Source organism: Vespa crabro, chromosome 6 (assembly GCF_910589235.1).
Source record: "Vespa crabro chromosome 6, iyVesCrab1.2, whole genome shotgun sequence".
Lineage (NCBI taxonomy): Eukaryota > Metazoa > Arthropoda > Insecta > Hymenoptera > Vespidae > Vespa > Vespa crabro.
Window position 1 is genome coordinate 8,174,339 of NC_060960.1, and position 17,500 is coordinate 8,191,838.

Here is a 17,500-nt window from a genome sequence, read left to right on the forward strand (position 1 = left end):
GACCCAAAGGATCGTTACGACCGTCGACCGCTACGACGAGCCTCTCGACCGTTTCCACGTAACCAGACCACGCGAGATCCAACTCCGAGGCCGACTCCGTCAGGCATCCTCTGCAAAATTCAAATAATTTCGTCTTATTTTCTTCCCCTTTCTTTCTCTTTCTCTCCTCCCCCCTCCCTCCCTCCCTCTCTCTCTCTCTCTCTCTCTCTCTCTCTCTCTCTCTCTCTCTCTCTCTCTCTCTCTATCTCTCTCTCTTTCTATGACTTATTTTTTTCTTTTTTCTACATTTTTCTTTCTTTCTTTCTTTCTTTTCTGTTTTGTTTCAAAACCTCTGAAATTCCTTTCCCCACCGTTCTAATTAATATTTGTTATGGTCTCTTAAAAATAGAAAAAGAAAAAAAAAGTATTGTATATAATTAATATAAAATCATTTATCTATGTATATTTTATATTATATAAAATTATTATTAATATTAAATGTATAAAAGTACAATAAAATGTCCGACGAGTAATACAATAAATAATTATACGACAATTCATACAATCATTTCAACATATTTTTTATCATTGTAAATAATAATAATAATAATAATAATAATAATAATAATAATAATAATAATAATAATAATAAAGAAAAAAAAAGAAGAAACGAAAAAGAACAAAGGAAGATATGTAAACTTAAAGATAAATAATATTATATTTATAAAGATTTGTACGTGGGTATTATAAATTAATGATGCCTGTTGAAAAAAAAATACAAAAAAAAAAAACAAAAAAAAAAAAAAAATTTGGCAAATGCAAATGTTAAAATAAACTACGAACAAATATACGCACGCACACATACACATTCAAATTTTTAATAACCATCTTGCAATATAATCAAAAAAAAAAAAAAAAAAAAATTAAGAAAGAATAAAAAAAAAGAAAACGAAAAAAGAGAAAAAAGAAATTATATAATCAATGTTTAAAGAAATTAAAATACAAACATATAATACGTGAACGAACGATAAATAAACAAGTATTATAAATGTATGCATCTTAAGAAGAAAAAATATCACTTAGAAACTTCCATGTATTATTTTATAATCAAAAACTAAAAAACTAAAAAAAAAATTATATATATATATATATATATATATATATATATATATATATATATATATATATATATATAATAGCATGCATACATACGTAACGAATCAGTTATTTAAGAAGTTATAATCAAGATCATGTAATACGAAATGAACGATAACGTGTACTAACTATATAAACGGATGCATGTGTTAAGATTAAGAAAAGGTAGGCGGGTAGATGAAAGGGGTGAGTAGGTGGATGGAGAGTTTGGGAGAGGAGAGAAGGAGAGAATACACGCTAACGTAATCAGATTAAAGTGATTTCTACGAAGAGTGAAAAAGAGAGAGAGAGAGAGAGAGAGAGAGAGAGAGAGAGAGAGAGAGAGAGAGAGAGAGAGAGAGAGAAAGAGAGATTGAACGCATTAGAATGAAATTCGCCCACGAAAGACGAAAAGTCAAGATGTTTTCCAGCTTGCTCAACCACCACTACTGACAATATCCCACTATTACCACCACCACCACCACCACCACCACCACTACCATCACCACTATTATCAACAACCACTACTACCACTAGCATCGTCACTACTATCACTACTACTAACACTATCACCACTAAACCACCACCACCACCACCACCACCACCACCACCACCCACCCACTCAGGCACGTGCGCGAACTAGATGGATATATTTATCGTTCCTATGAGCAATGTTTTCCCTCGAACGAACGTGAAAGCACGAACGAATGAACACAAAACGGTAACAGACACAAAACTGGCACAAAACGTTTTATGCGAGTTGGCCAAAATCTATTCCGTTTCACCGAAAATCACGGAATACAAAATTCGTTTCTCTATCTATTCGGGTAAAATACGTATAAATAAGTATAAATATGTATGAATATAAAAATACGTGTATATATACATGTATATATATATATATATATATGTACACACACACAGACAAATAAGTATATCAACGCCGATATCGCATGAGTGTCCAATTTATTTTTCAATATCCCGATAAGCAACGTGTCGCGTTTGACTTTTGAATTCAGAATTTTCGATAGTTTTTCTTTTTTTTTTTTCTTTTTCCATTTTTCGTTTCTTTCATTTATTTTTTTTTTCTTTCTTTTTTCTTTTTTCTTTTTTTTTTCTTTTTTTTTTTTTTTTTTTTTTTTTTTTGGCAAGGAACACACAAGGATACACGGCGAGAATAAAAATAATACGAACGGTACGAAGAGAGAAAGGGGAAGAAGGGAGGAAAAGGAAAAAGAAAAAAGAAATAGAAAAAGAAAGAAAATAAAAATACATAATATATGCCATCGAAACCACCGATCGCACTTTTTTCGTAAAGCAAATATTTCCTATCAAATTGTATATTCTTTTTCATAGTGCGAAGTAGCTATATATATATATATATATATATATATATATATATATATATATATATATATATATATATATGTGTGTGTGTGTGTGTGTGTGTGTGTGTGTGTGTGTGTGTGTGTGTGTGTGTGTGTGTGTGTGTGTACACATATGTATCTATCTAATACTTTTTTTCACGATATGTGCCATTCGAACAACATCAATGAAACAACCTATTTTTGTTTCATCGGACTGCACACACATTCATTTTTTGATTTCTTTCTTTATTTATTCTCTTTTTTTTTTTATCCTCTTTCTTTCTTTCTTTCTTTCTATTTTTTGTCACTGCACTCGTTCGTTGTTATACCACCATATACACACAAATATAAATATACCGTATAAAAGACTCCAATAACGTTCTACGTATCGACACATTATATCACGAAGAAAATATGGATTATTTGCGTATTAGAATAAGAAAAAAAAGAAAAAAAAAAAAAAAAGGAAAACAGAAAGTAAATAAATAAATTTCAAAAATAATAATATATATTGATTCAAATAAGATATAATGACGAAGAAAGAGAAGTAAAGAAAAAAGAAAATAATAATTAAGTTATAAGATTTTACTTTTTTTTTTTCCTTATCTCTTTCTCACATTACACATACACATACACACACACATATTATATATATATATATATATATACATACATACGTATAAACGATTATATGAGGGAGCACGAGATAATGGTTAACACGACTTGACGATGTACGTAACATTTGCAAAGTGGGTCACAGTGCTATAAATGTTTATGAATCGTATTCATCGTTATAAACCTTTAAAGCCGGTAGATCTTAGTCTTCTATGTATGTATAATACCGATTGGATAATGAATCTTTGATCGGTATATATATATATATATATATATATATATATATATATATATATATATATGTAGTTTAAAGAGGCTGTCTTATAATACCATAAATACCCATTACTACTAACAAATAAATCTGTCAAAAATTATTGAGGATATATAACCATACGATTTTCTACATTCAATCTATAACCTCGCCAAAATTATTCATCTTTATCTTAACCTTACTCAATAAAATCTATATACATGTGCATGTGCATGTACATGTGCATGTGTATACGTATGCGTATGTATATGCGCGTATTTCAATCTAAGTAAATACGTATAATAATTCATTCAAAATATTCGAACAACGCAAGTAATGTATATACGATCAATCGTCATGTATCTATCTCGATTAAATAAATATATACATACATACATACATACATACATATATATATATATATTTTTTTTTTCGATGACACATCATAACAAGAGCAATTTGTATCGCGTCAAGCAAGATATGAATATTTTTTTATCTCTTTTTTTTCTTTTTATATATATATATATATATATATATATATATCTACTCACACATACATGTATTTGAGATAATCTTTAAGAAAATTTAATATTGATATATTGATAAAAGATCGAATGAAATAATATAAATGTAAATAATATCAATAGAAATGTGATTTAGCAAAAAAAAAAAAAAAAGAAAAAGAAAAAAATTAAAAAATTAAAAAAAATTTCTTGTCGAAAGAAATCCCTGTATGAACGATTTTATCATTTAACATTTATATCATACAATTTTATGTATATATATATATTTTTCTGTTATCATATAATATACATATATATATATATATTGAAATAAATGGTCCGTAAAAAGTGTTTTTTAAAATAGTTAAAAATTTCTCGACGATTTTAAAGATCAACGCAAGATTTTACAGATTGTATTTTTACAATATGAAACAAAAAATAATAATAAAAAATAAAAATAAAGAAGAAAAAAAGAAAAAAAACCAAGAACACACACGACACAAATTACCGTAATAAAAGTTTGAAGAAAGAGTACCTGATCGTTTTTACTTTCTTTTTTTAAAATCGTTTTCGATAAAAAATTTTTTTTTACTCACTTGGAAATCTTTTAGGGTCACCCCTAATATACATATACATATATATATATATATATATATATATATATATATATATATATATATTCGACGTTGGAATATCTTCCCCTTAGTTATCGTGTACCTATACCATCAAATACTTCTCTTATCGAACGAGAGATGAACCGATAAACAGAATGCAAATCCCTTTTGGGTATTCCAATAAATCAATTCAGAAATCTAATCCGTGGTAAAACAGAGTGACGAACGTAACTCGCTCGTACAAACCACATACGGCGAGTTATAACGCACAGTCAAAATCAATATGGCCGGCAAAAGGGAGGAAGGGCAAAGAGTCCGTGAGAGGATGAAGAGGAGTGGGGGGAGGAGGGACGAGTGGGGACGACGACAATAATGGGATAAAGGGAGAGGGGAGGAAAGAGTTAAAGGGGGTTATGCACCCCTCCTTTCTGTACTGTTTTAGTCGTGATTAGGTGAAACAAATGAAATTGATTCAACATTTCGAAGATTTATCGTATTCGCAATGGTCGAACATTTCCAATTCGTGTTGTCGATACGAAAGAGAAAACTTTATTTATCCAAAATTTATTAGGGTAAATATATACATATGTATATATATGTATATATATACATATATATATATATGAGATAATGTCTATGTATATGTATGTATATGTATTTACGTATGTACGTACGTATATTTAACATTTAAACGTTAACGATAATTACGACGATTACGATTAAATACGAAAATAGTTTAAACATTATTTTTCGAATGGGGTTACATTTTACTATCTCGATTATCGTATAATAATTATCGAATAATAATGGCGATTAAAAATCATTTATGGTGTGATTGCATTTATCTAATGTGAAATTAACTTAACGATAAGTGATTTGAAATCCTTGATAATATGAATATATAACGTCGCGTTAAGTATAACAAATACGAAATATTCGTAAAAAGCGATTTTTCTTTTTTTTATTGGTATTATTATTCTCTTTTTTTTTTTTGCTTTTAAATCTATCTTCATTCAATAACGTTAACGTTCAATATACTATGATAATAAATAATTATTTCGATCGATCGATAAAACGATCGTAAAATATTCGAGAATAATATCGAATCTAATATAGAAAATTGCAATCTGTTGATTTTTAAAATCATTTGGAAATATTTGACGTATCTAAAAACTTTTACATGGCTCCCATTCCTATATTTTATATATATATAAAATTATTATTATTAGAATTATTATAACACTAATGTTTATCAATTTACCTCATAACGTTCGTGCAAAATCCGCTGCAAGGTCTTATAGTAGCACCGATTCCGTTGCAACGTGGACAATAGGTCATCCTAAGTAGGGCGTTGTAGCATGATTCTTGTTGTGGACTGGTGCCAGAAAATAATGCGCTGTCGGTTCTATCCAAGACGGTCTTGCCGAGTGTTAATGCCTGGATAAGAACTCTGGTTGCCTCGAGACTTTTCCCGACGACCTTTGAAATTTGTTTTGGTACATCACCGAACGGTTGTACCTCGTCGATAGTCTCATAAAGGCAAGATTTAAATTTATCCGTAAAATCATCCTTTCCTGGATTAACGGCATGATGATAAGCTACAGGGAATAATCGTGAGAAAAATTCGAGAAATCGTTCCTGAAGAAGTTCACGCGTCAATGGCTGTTGCAAACTGTCTGGCGTATTACTAGGTGACACATAGTCAATCATAGCTTGGTACAGTGCTCTGATCGATGGTTTACTCTGAGCTGCCATAGATCGGTATACTTGATCGAAGAGGGTCAGGGTCTTGTTCTCCGATTGCTTCGCCAATGTCGTTACGGTTTCTGTAAACAAAAAAGTAGAACGTCACGTTTCTCCCAAGGAAATACTTTTTGTTTCTTTCTCTTCTGTTTTCTTTCATTCTTTCTCACAAAAGTAAAAAGCTCTTGAAAGGAGATATCGATGATTTATTTTTAATATTATTTTTCCTTTTTCCTTTTTTATATATATATAAAATTTTTTATTATATATATATATATATATATATACATATATATACATATAAGAGATAAAAATAACTATTACCTAATCAAAGATTTTTGTCAATCTTTATATATATATATATATATTTTTTGTTTAATACTATGATATAATTTTATTAATTTTAATTCTATTTAATTATACTCTATTTAATTATATTCTATTTAATTATATTCTATTTAATTATATTCTATATAATTCTATTTAATTATATGATAAATATACATTTAATATAAGTATATATATATATATATATATATATATATATATATATATATATACACATATATACATACTTGTGTGTGTGTGTGTGTGTGTTTGAAAATCAAAGAACGTCGATATGAAAAGTCGATATGTACCCGATGATAGACCGGACGACGACACGGTCAATGCACTTATCGAAGCATTATAACGAAAAAGAAAGGCAAATATTAACTCGTAAAGGAAAGAAAAAAAAGAAAGAAAGAAGAGAAGGAAGCAAAAAAGGGAAAGAGCGAGAGAGAGAGAGAGAGAGAGAGAGAGAGAGAGAGAGTGAGAGAGGAAGGAAGGAAGGAAAGAGGTAAGAGGAGAAACGATGTACTCTAACGATAGTTTCTGTGTAAACTAGGGAGGAGACCGGTACCCATAACCTTCTTGGACGATGACTAAGAACAAATTGCCGGAGTAAGGAGGAGACTGAGTGGCGTTACCCTCTTCTTCTTTCTCTCACTCTCCCGATCGATTCTACAGGCACGAAATAAGAGAGAAAGAGAAAGATATATATATGTGTGTGTGTATGTATATAAAGGGAATGTTAAAAGGGTAGACGAAGAGAGAGAGAGAGAGAGAGAGAGAGAGAGAGAGAGAGAGAGAGAAAGAAAGAGTGAGAGTGAGATAACATGGAGCTTGTATTCGCCATCTTTCTTCATTTCAATACTTCAAAATTCTATCCTTCTCTAAACTCTGTCTGCTCCTGACATATACATATACACATACGTATATACATCCATACATACATATATATATATATATATATATGTATGTATAACTTATGTTCGGTCCATTCCGCGATACGCAGCCTCTGCATTCCTTCCGTCGCCGGTCATTTTATTTTAGCGCCACCGTGTAGAAAGAGAGAAAAGGGAGAAGAGAGTAGGTAACAATCAGCTGTCTCTCTCTCTCTTTCTCTCTCTCTCTCTCTCTCTCTCTCTCTCTCTCTCTCTCTCTCTTGTTTCTTTCTTCCTTGTCGATTTCTACTACCAGTCAAATTTACCAAGTCATCCTGCGAGCTGATTTCTTTCCATTCTTTCGCCATCATCCACCCACATCCACATCATCATCCCTCCCACTCCCCCTCCCAACCCATCCTACACCCCCATCTCGGTTCACCGATCCCTCTACCAGTCAGCGCTTACCTCGGTCCCTTCTCTTAAATTCCGCGAATAAAGTTGTTTCGTTTAACGATTCTCATCAAAAATAGCAAGTACTTTTATATTCCACTTCGATATACACACATACATACATAAATACATACATACGTAAATATAAACATACCCTGTGTTCGTAATTTCTCGAACGCTTCGATGAATGAAAATATTAGAAAGTGGAAGAAGTAGGAATGAAAGTAGTAAAAGAAAAGGAGGAGGAGGAGGAGGAGGAGGGGCGGGGGGGGGGGTGGGAAAAAAGAAAGAAGAAGAAGAAAAAAGGGAGAGAAAATTTTGTTCGGAAAAATTTTCAAGATTAAAATATTTTACATCGTTTTCGAAAGAACGTAAGAGAAGCAGAAAAGTTATCGCGACTTTTCGATTGACGAGGGAATCGAGAGAAAAGGAAAAAAAGAAACAAACAAAAAAAAAAAAAAAAAAGAAAAAAAAGAGAACAACAGCGAAGAAAAGAAAAAAAAAGAAAAGAGATGAAGAAGAAAAGGTAAAAGAATAAAGAAAGAAACAGTTCCAGAAAGAGCGTAAAAATAGAACTTCCGCATTAGCTCGATTATTTATATCCACATTCTCGATCTAGTTTCTTAATTCCTCTGGAAAGATACAGAGAAAGAGAGAGAGAGAGAGAAAGGGAGGGAGAAAGAAACCATGTAATAGATTCCATTCCTCCCTTCTCTCTCTCTCTCTCTCTCTCTCTCTCTCTCTCTCTCTCTCTCTCTCTCTCTGCCACACCCCCTTCCAACTCTATACTTGTTCCTCCTGAATAACATCGATTTAAAACTTTAGTCGTAGCCTGGTTATTATCTTTGCTACCGAATTACATTCTATCTTTATGTCTTATTATCTTTTCTTTAAGATTATCTGATCGTTATGCAACTTTACAATACCTATTTCACAATTCACTTCAATTTATATATATATATATATATATATATATATATATATATATATATATATATATATACAATACATACATGAAATATTTTAAATTTACCAAATAAATATTTATATCGTAATAATATTATGATTTTTTAAATTTTGGTATGTAAATAAACCGATCGTGCAATCAGTATTATTTTTATTCGAAATATTTAAGTAAATAGTTTAATTATTAATATTAATCAAAACAATTACAATATTCCAAATACAATGCTATTGTATATATAGTGTATTATAGTATTATATATACATATATATATATATAATATATATGAAATATAGAGTAGAAAAATATATATATATGCATATATTTTTTTGGATAAATTTTTGAACAATATTTTCTCTCTCTCTCTCTCTCTCTCTCTCTCTCTCTCTATCTATCTATCTATCTATCTATCTATCTCTCTCACTCTCATACATACAGACAAACGTACTCTCTTTTTCTTTCTCTTGTCGATTCTCTTTAAATTTTCATTTTCAAATTCTTCGTCAAATTTGAGACACGCAAGTGTAAGTTCGAACGGTGCTAAACATCGATGGTGGTCAAAAAAAGTGGGAGAGAAGAAAGGAAAGAAAGGAAAGAAAGAAAGGAAAGAAAGAAAGAAAAAGAGAAGAGAAAAAAGAAATGAAGAAAGGGAGATGAAAATAAAAATAAAAAAAAAAAAGAAAAAGAAAGAAAGTTGCACCCTTCGTACCCTTTAAGAAGTATGGCGACGAAGAAGAAGAAGAAGAAGAAGAAGAAGAAGAAGAAGGAATTGAAGGAGAAGAAGAAAAAGAAGGAGGTTGAAGAGGTGATTGAGAAGGAGAAGGAGAAATTGGAGGAGAAGAAGAAGGAGAAGAAAGAGGAGGAGAGGTTGTGCAAAAGGCACGTGGGAACTCTCCCATGTAACATCGTCGATGCCAGTGGCGAAGCCGGTCCAAGACCTTGATACGAACCAAACGAATCTCGGACGAATTCAAAACTACAACACCGTCCACTTTCCACCATACATGGCAACTTGCCGACATTCACTATCTCTCTTTCTCTCTCTCTCTCTCTTTCTCTCTATGTATATATATATATATATATATATATATATATATATATATATATATATTTCTCTGTCTCTCTCATTCTCCGTGCAGGAGCACACGCAGAGTAGTTATACCTTCGAGAAAAGGACATCGAAGGTGGCCACGAGGGAAAGAAGACGAATGGAAAATGCCGATCGTACCGATCATGGCGAATCTCCAGTCAAAGGTATTATGTATTCGAGAGAGTTCAAAAAAAGAAGAAAAAAAAAAAAAAAGAAGAAGAAGAACGGAAAAGAAAAAAGAAATGGGCCATACCAATTTTGAAATACCAATTATTCAGACTGCATGCAAGTATAGGTGTAATTTATTTTTCAAAAAAAAAAGAAGGATGGACGGAGAGAGAGAGAGAGAGAGAGAGAGAGAGAGAGAGAGAGAGACAGAGAGAGAGAGAGAGAAGAAAAATACGGGAAAAAAGAAATGGATCATACAATTTTGGAATACCTGAAATGGACTGTAACTTCGTGCAGTATAACTTTTTTTTTTCTTTTTTGAAAAAAAAAGAAGACAAGGGATAAAGAAAAAAAGTTAAAAAAAGTACAATTTTCAAATGGACATTGAACATTCGATTATCCAATATATACAATCATTTTCTCCTTCCTTCATCTTTATCTATTCTTTCTCTTCTCTCTTAGATGCTCGTTCTTTTTTTCTATTTTTTTTTTTCCTTTTTTTTATTTTTATGCAACATATATTAGAGAAAACCATCACAGAAGTCAACGAAAAAAAAAGAAAAAGAAAAGAAGAAAAACAAAAAAAAAGAAAGAAAAAAAAAGAGAGAGAAAAAAAAAGAAAAGAAAAAGCAGACAAAGTAAAAAGAAAAGAATATTTGATCATCGTGAAAGAACGAGACCGAACGAATATCATACCGTATCTTTCTGTGTGCTCGAGACTAATAATTTTATTTATATGCATGTATATACATATTTATGTATGTATGTATGTATGTATGTATTTATGTACGTACATATATAAATAATAAATAATAAAATAATGTTGAAAGTAAATTGCGGTTTGTTCGTTATACGACCCCAGCTTATCTCGATTGTCAGCTTTGATAGTCAGCTTATCTCGAAATTTACGTTCCCTGGTATTCTTAGAAAAGTCAAAAGGGACCAAAAAAATATTAGGTGAAGGTGTGAAAAACCTAAAGGTAGGGCAGGTGCAACGAATAGATAAAAGCAGGTACCACTGAACAAATCTCTTGTATTTCGGTATATATATCTTTATCTATATCTTTATCTTTATCTTTATCTCTATCTCTATATGTCGAGGACGTTCTACTGCCTCTTGAGGAACTTTTGCTCGTACTTAATTATAGATACGTTCAAAAAGTAAAAAAAGAAAGAGAGAGACAGAGAGAGAGTGGGTTTAAGTTTGTGTACGTGTATTTGTATGTATGTATGTATGTATGTGTACGTGTATTTGTATGTATGTATGTATGTATGTGTATGTGTGTATGTGTATGTGTGAAAGAGAGAAAGAGAGAGAGAGAGAAACACTTGAAAAGAGTTTTCAACACAACAAGGTCCTCCGATTCGTTTCAAGTGTTTCCAAAGTGCATCGAACGCGTGCACTTTCTTCGATAAGATAGAGAATAATTACGGTAGAAAAACGTAAGAAAGTTCTACTTTAAATTTTAAATCGGTAAGAACGTCGTCAAGAAGTATGGATCACCTTTTTAACCTTACACTTTCCATAACGACGTCATTGCCTTGGATAGAAACGTTCAATTATTTATACTGGTTGATCAATAAACGATGATGATCGGAATTTTCTTCTTTCTTTTTTCTTTTTTCTTTTTATAAGTGGTCAAGTTAAAAATTCCCAATTGGAATGACCCCTCTCGTCGAAAGTCCCTAGATCTTTTTTTTTTCTTTTTCTTTTCTTTTTCTTTTTTTATAATAATTCGATTACTCTTTATCGAGACTTTTTAAATTGATCTCTATGTGTATATATATATATATATATATATTTTTATAATTAATTAATCGATTTAATAAGTAACAAGAAAGTTCGTCTATTTTTGAAAAGAAGAAATTCTGGAAAAAAGAAATGCTTCAACAAAAAGATTAAAAAAAAAAAAAAAGAAAGGAGTAATCGATTATCGATTAAAAAAAAAAAAAAAGAAAACCATCTAAATCCTTTTGTTTAACATCTTGATGAAAGAATTTTTTGATACGAATCTCCTATGTATTAAAAAATTTCGACATTACTTATTGACCAATCAAGTAATAACAGTGTCCCGTTCCAGTTCTCGCTAAATATAGATATACTCGTTCGTACATACATATATATGTTTTTTATTGACCTTATTTGCACAATAAAAAAGAAAGTCGAGCGATAAAATGATCGACTTACTTTACGTATTGTCAACTCGAATTTTTTTTTCTTTCCTTTTTCTTTTCCGTCTTGTCTTTTTGTTAAACTCATTTCAGTGACAAGTCGCAGTAAGGTGAAAGTTACCGTTGTAGTGCCTCGGACAAAAGTGAGTTTGATGGTTTCCCATTTTTTTTTTATACACACAAAAAGAAAAAAAAAAAAGAAAATAGGAAAAAAACGAAGATGGAAGATAAGAGATAGGTAATATATAATTTCAACAGTAACGGTAGTATGTTTATCGATAAACAATATTATATGACATGTAACTAGTACAATATGTTTACTCTTGTTAATCAATATTGTAACATGTACCGAGAAACACACGAGAATCATTACAATATGCTTTTTTTTTTTTTTTTTTCTTTTTTTTTTCCTATAAAATATATAAATTTCATGCAGCGTAGAGTTTGAAGATATTATCTGGAACAACTTCTCTTTCTTTCTTTTCCATTTTTTCATTTCCTGTATTTCTTTTTCTTTCTTCTTCCTTTAATGTATTTTAATTTTACAACAGCACATAAGTCGTATATAATAATTAAAATTCAATTACAATCAAAGTTACGAGTATGGACTGGTATCGTATAATTAGTAACATAGGTAAGAAAAAGAAAAAAAAAAAAAAAGAAAAAAAGGAAAAGAAAAGAAACAAAAGGAGAAGGAAAATAAATGAAATGAGAGAAAAAAAGAAATAGACATAATTACGTAGTATTGTGTAATCTAATTTGCCGTGCGCCCCTTCCTTCCCCGTCACCCCGCCACCAACCCGATCCCATCTCACCCCATATAAGATTCTTTCTCACGTGAAGGAACGATTAGAGGAACGCATGGTAAACGACATAGAACCGTTCGTTCCGCGCGGAGACACGGAACAAATCGTGTCTCGTTAAAACCTGCGGTAGGGATAAATTAATCTGTGTTGAATCTGGACGATTCGTCGTAGTCGTCGTCGTGCTTTTAATAAATTGATGCGAGAATTGAAGGAACGAAAAATAAGAGAATTAATTCTAATAATTATAAAATAATAATGATGATTATAATAATAATAATAATAATAATAATTAATTATATTAATAATTAAAATATTAAATAATTAAAGTAAAAATATTAAATGAAAAATAAAAATCTTATACGACATGAATGTTAAATAAAAAAATCAAACATATATATATATATATATATATATATACAGACACATACAGACACATACAGAGGATGATTCATAAATGAATGTCTATAATTTGGGAATTAAATTAATATATAAATGGAAGTATAAATGTTTATAAACGTGTGTTAAATAAATATGTGTAAAATACATTGTGGTTTTACACATTTAATTTATATTAATGTATAAAAATTTTTTTTTTTATAAACAATCACATATACTATTAATCCATATATATCTTACGAATATAATTTACGAATAATATTTTATATTATATTTCGAATTATAATTAGAATTAATAAATAATTAAAGAATTAATGAATAATTTAGAAAGTACATATTATATGTTAAAATATATTTAAATTTAACTTTGCAATATGTTAAATTGTATGTAAATAAATAAATAAATAAATAAATAAATAAATAAATGAATAAATAAATATATATATATATATATGTATAATAATTTGAAATTATATTTTTAGGATACAAGAAAATGAAAGGGAAAGAGAGGAAAAGAGAGGGGGTAGAATGGAAAGAGATATCAATGGATGAAGTAGTGTGGGCTCGCCCACTAAAAGTATAAACACTCGGTCACGGAGGAAGTGCGTTTTCCGCGGCTATCGAAAATAGAAGCGACTAGCTCGAGAGATCTAGGCACCAGGTTGCCGAGGCAACGACACGTGCTAACATAACTATCTATCTCTATATCTATATCTCTATTTCTCTTTCTTTCTCTCTCACATTCTCTCTCTCTCTCTCTCTCTCTCTTTCTCTTTCTCTCTCTTTCTCTGCCTATTGCTCTTATTCCTTCTGCTTCTTCTCGTATTCTCTTTCTCTCTCTCTCTCTCTCTCTCTCTCTCTCTAAATATATATGTGTGTATGTGTGTGTGTGTATGTATGTATGTATATTTCTATTTCATTCTATCATTCATATTCTCTTTAGATTTGTCATTGTTTATAGTTTCTCAATTCTAATATATTTTCATCTCTCTCTCTCTCTTTCTCCTTCTCTCTCTCTCTCTCTCTCTCTCTGTCTCTCTCTTTCTCTAAATATTATTCTATATCTCCAAAAGAGAATTTCTTCGGTTCTTTAATATTTTATCAATCGATACATCACATTCATTCTATATTGTAATTTGTAATAAATATTTTTTATTTCTGAACAAATTACCCCTCCCCCATCCTCTCTCTCATTCTCTCTCTCTCTGTCTCTTTCCCTCCTTCTCTCTCTTTTCCAGAAATTACCGTTGCATCGTCGAACATAGACAAGATTGTACATACTGATTTACGTACGTACGTACGTACATAAATACATACATACATACATACATATGTACATAACATAAGTACATATGTATACATGCATGTAGTATGTACGCTCGAGCGTAAAGTCGTGCCACGCGAAATTCGTAAAGAGAAACGCGATATAACAAGAGAGTAGAGAGGATGCCAAGGGGGGGGGGGGGGGAGGGGTTCTCTATATGTGAATACGCGCCCTCTCTACAAGTCTTCTTGATCTTTCACTCACACTCCCTCTCTCTCTCTCTCTCTCTCTCTCTCTCTCTCTCTCTCTCTCTCTCTCTCTCTCTCTCTCTCTCTCACTGACTGTCTCTTTTTGCCATTGGGTTGAGTTCATCCTCTTCCCTCTTCTTCCTACTCTTTCTCTTTCTCCTCTTTATCCTCCTCCTCCTCCTCCCCCTCCTCCTCCTCCTCCTCTTCTTCCTCAGCTTTGTGTGTAGCAAGAGAGCGTCTTTATATTCAGGCATGTGCGAGAAAGGGGTGGGTAGCTTTATCGGATAGCAAACTCTACCGCCCTTCTTCGTGCAAATCCGAAAATCTTCTACATCTTCACTATACTGCACTCACTCATTCACTCACTCACTCACTCACTCACTTACTCACTCACTCACTCACTCACTCATTCACTCTCTCTCTCTCTCTCTCTCTCTCTCTCTCTCTCTCTCTCTCTCTCTCTCTAATTCTCTTTCTTTTTTCTCACTCTTTCTCTTTCTCTTTCTCTCATTTTCCCACTCTCTTTCTCTCTCTCTCTCTCGTTCTCAGTAAATTTCTCTCTTTCTCTTTCTCTCTTTCTCTCTATTAGTTTCGTAGAGTCTTCCCTCATTTATTTCCCTTTTCCCGCGAATTACATGGAACGTACGAGAAGTAACGAGAACCGTCGTTCAACATCCGTCGTTTCCTCAGAAAATATTTCTCCATCGAAGAAATTTGCACGAGTTATGCCCGATTAATCTAAAAATTAACGAATATACTGAACAAATATAGATGACGATGGTGTAAGCCTATAAAATTCAGTTAAAAAAAATATTGTCGGTGAATTATCTACCATGAATGTTAACGATGAATAACAAATTAACGGAATATATGTTGCATCCCCGAAAATATATGTTTCTAATATCCATGGAAAATTTTCTAACGTTGGAATAATTAAACGCGATAGTGCCGCGTATATACACCAAAAATACATATACATGTAAAAGTATATAAGCGTATGCGATTTTCTCTGTAGAAATTACAGTTCAAAAAAAAAAAAAAGAAAAAAAAAAAGAAAAAAAAAGAAAAAGAAAAAGAAAAAAAAAAAGAAAAAAAACAAAGGAAAAAAAAGAACAAGAAAAATTATAGTTCGTGAATTATGCATCATAAATCTATAACAAATTAATAAAGTATACCTCGTTATTTATATAATTCAATAGCCAAATTTTCAAACACGTGAGAGAGAGAGAGAGAGAGAGAGAGAAAGAGAGATGAAAAAAATTTGCAATGTGATTAGAACGCAAATATGTTTGCACATATTTATATATATTAATGATGCATTTAAGTATATATACATATAATTTCATTATATCAAAGATGTTTATACGATCATTCGATAATTCAGTTAAAGAAAGAGAAAAATGAGAAGAATTAAAAAAAAAGAAATAAAAAAAGAGAAAAAGCTGATGAATCATGAATTACGTACAATGGTCCTAATAATCAATTAATAAAAGGTCGTTTCTAATCCGAAGAAAAATTTTCGAAATAGAGAGAGAGAGAGAGAGAGAGAGAGAGAGAGAGAGAGAGAGAGAGAGAGATCGAAAAGTGGAATATTAAAAAAGGAATAACTTAGAGTTGCAAACAATTATGAAAAATAGTTTAAACGTTAATAAAAAGCGATGGGGTAAACACAAAAATAAGAGAGAGAAAAAGAGAGAAAGAGAAAAAGAGAGAGAGAGAGAGAGAAAAAGAGAGAAAGAGAGAGAGAGAGAGAGAGAGAGAGATAATAAAACCACATAATAGTTAATTACTCCTACTTTTTATCCGTTTGTCTTTCAACAGAGCCTGCTAGAATTAAAACTGTGGGGACGTACATGATGGGGGATATCTTTTCGAACGAAAAAGATTAAAGGCGGAATGAAATTTTACGGGGTAGCGCATTTTTATCGAGAAACTCGACGAAACGTTAATTAAACGATCGACCGATAACTTTCTTGTAATATCGTTTCTAAATGACAAGGGTACTCCTTTTTTAATTTACTTTTTTCCTTTTTCTTGTTTTTTTTTTTTTTTCTTTAATCTTTTTCACTCTTTTTTCCCCCAACTCTCTCTCTCTTCCTCTCTCTCTCTCTCTCTCTCTCTCTCTCTCTCTCTCTCTCTCTCTCTCTCTCTCTCCCTTTTATTTCTTTTAAGGAACCGCTTTAAAAGAAATATCGAAGCTATTATCTCTCTCTCTCTCTCTCTCTCTCTCCCTCTCTCTCTCTCTCTCACTCTCTCTATCTATCTCTCTCTTTCTTTCTTTATTTCAGAATTATGTCGTATAACTAAGCCTTCGTTGTAACAGATTAGCCGAGAAAGAAGACGTAAAACGAAGAGGAAAAGAAAAGAAAAAAAAAAAGAAGAGAAAAAAAAGAAAAGAGAGAGAGAGAGAGAGAGAGAGAGAGAAAGAAAGAAACTCACAATCAGTGAAGAGAAGGAAGACAAAAATAAGAAGAAGAGGAAAGGAAATAAAAGAGAGATGGGATCGTAAGCTAACGGAGACACGGGTTA

At 31.2% G+C, this 17,500-nt stretch overlaps 1 protein-coding gene across 1 annotated transcript in view; it reads right to left on the reverse strand.

Annotated features, from left to right (window-relative positions):
• LOC124425244 (division abnormally delayed protein) overlaps positions 1-17,500 on the reverse strand; it is a 124,837-nt gene that overhangs the window by 68,117 nt on the left and 39,220 nt on the right. Inside the window, exons 3-4 of the mRNA XM_046965384.1 lie at positions 5,724-6,288; positions 1-110 (exon numbers count right to left, since the gene is read on the reverse strand). The exon at positions 1-110 is cut by the window's left edge and continues 92 nt beyond it. Of these exons, the coding sequence (XP_046821340.1) occupies positions 1-110; positions 5,724-6,288 (675 nt within the window). The remainder of the gene's footprint in view (positions 111-5,723; positions 6,289-17,500) is intronic.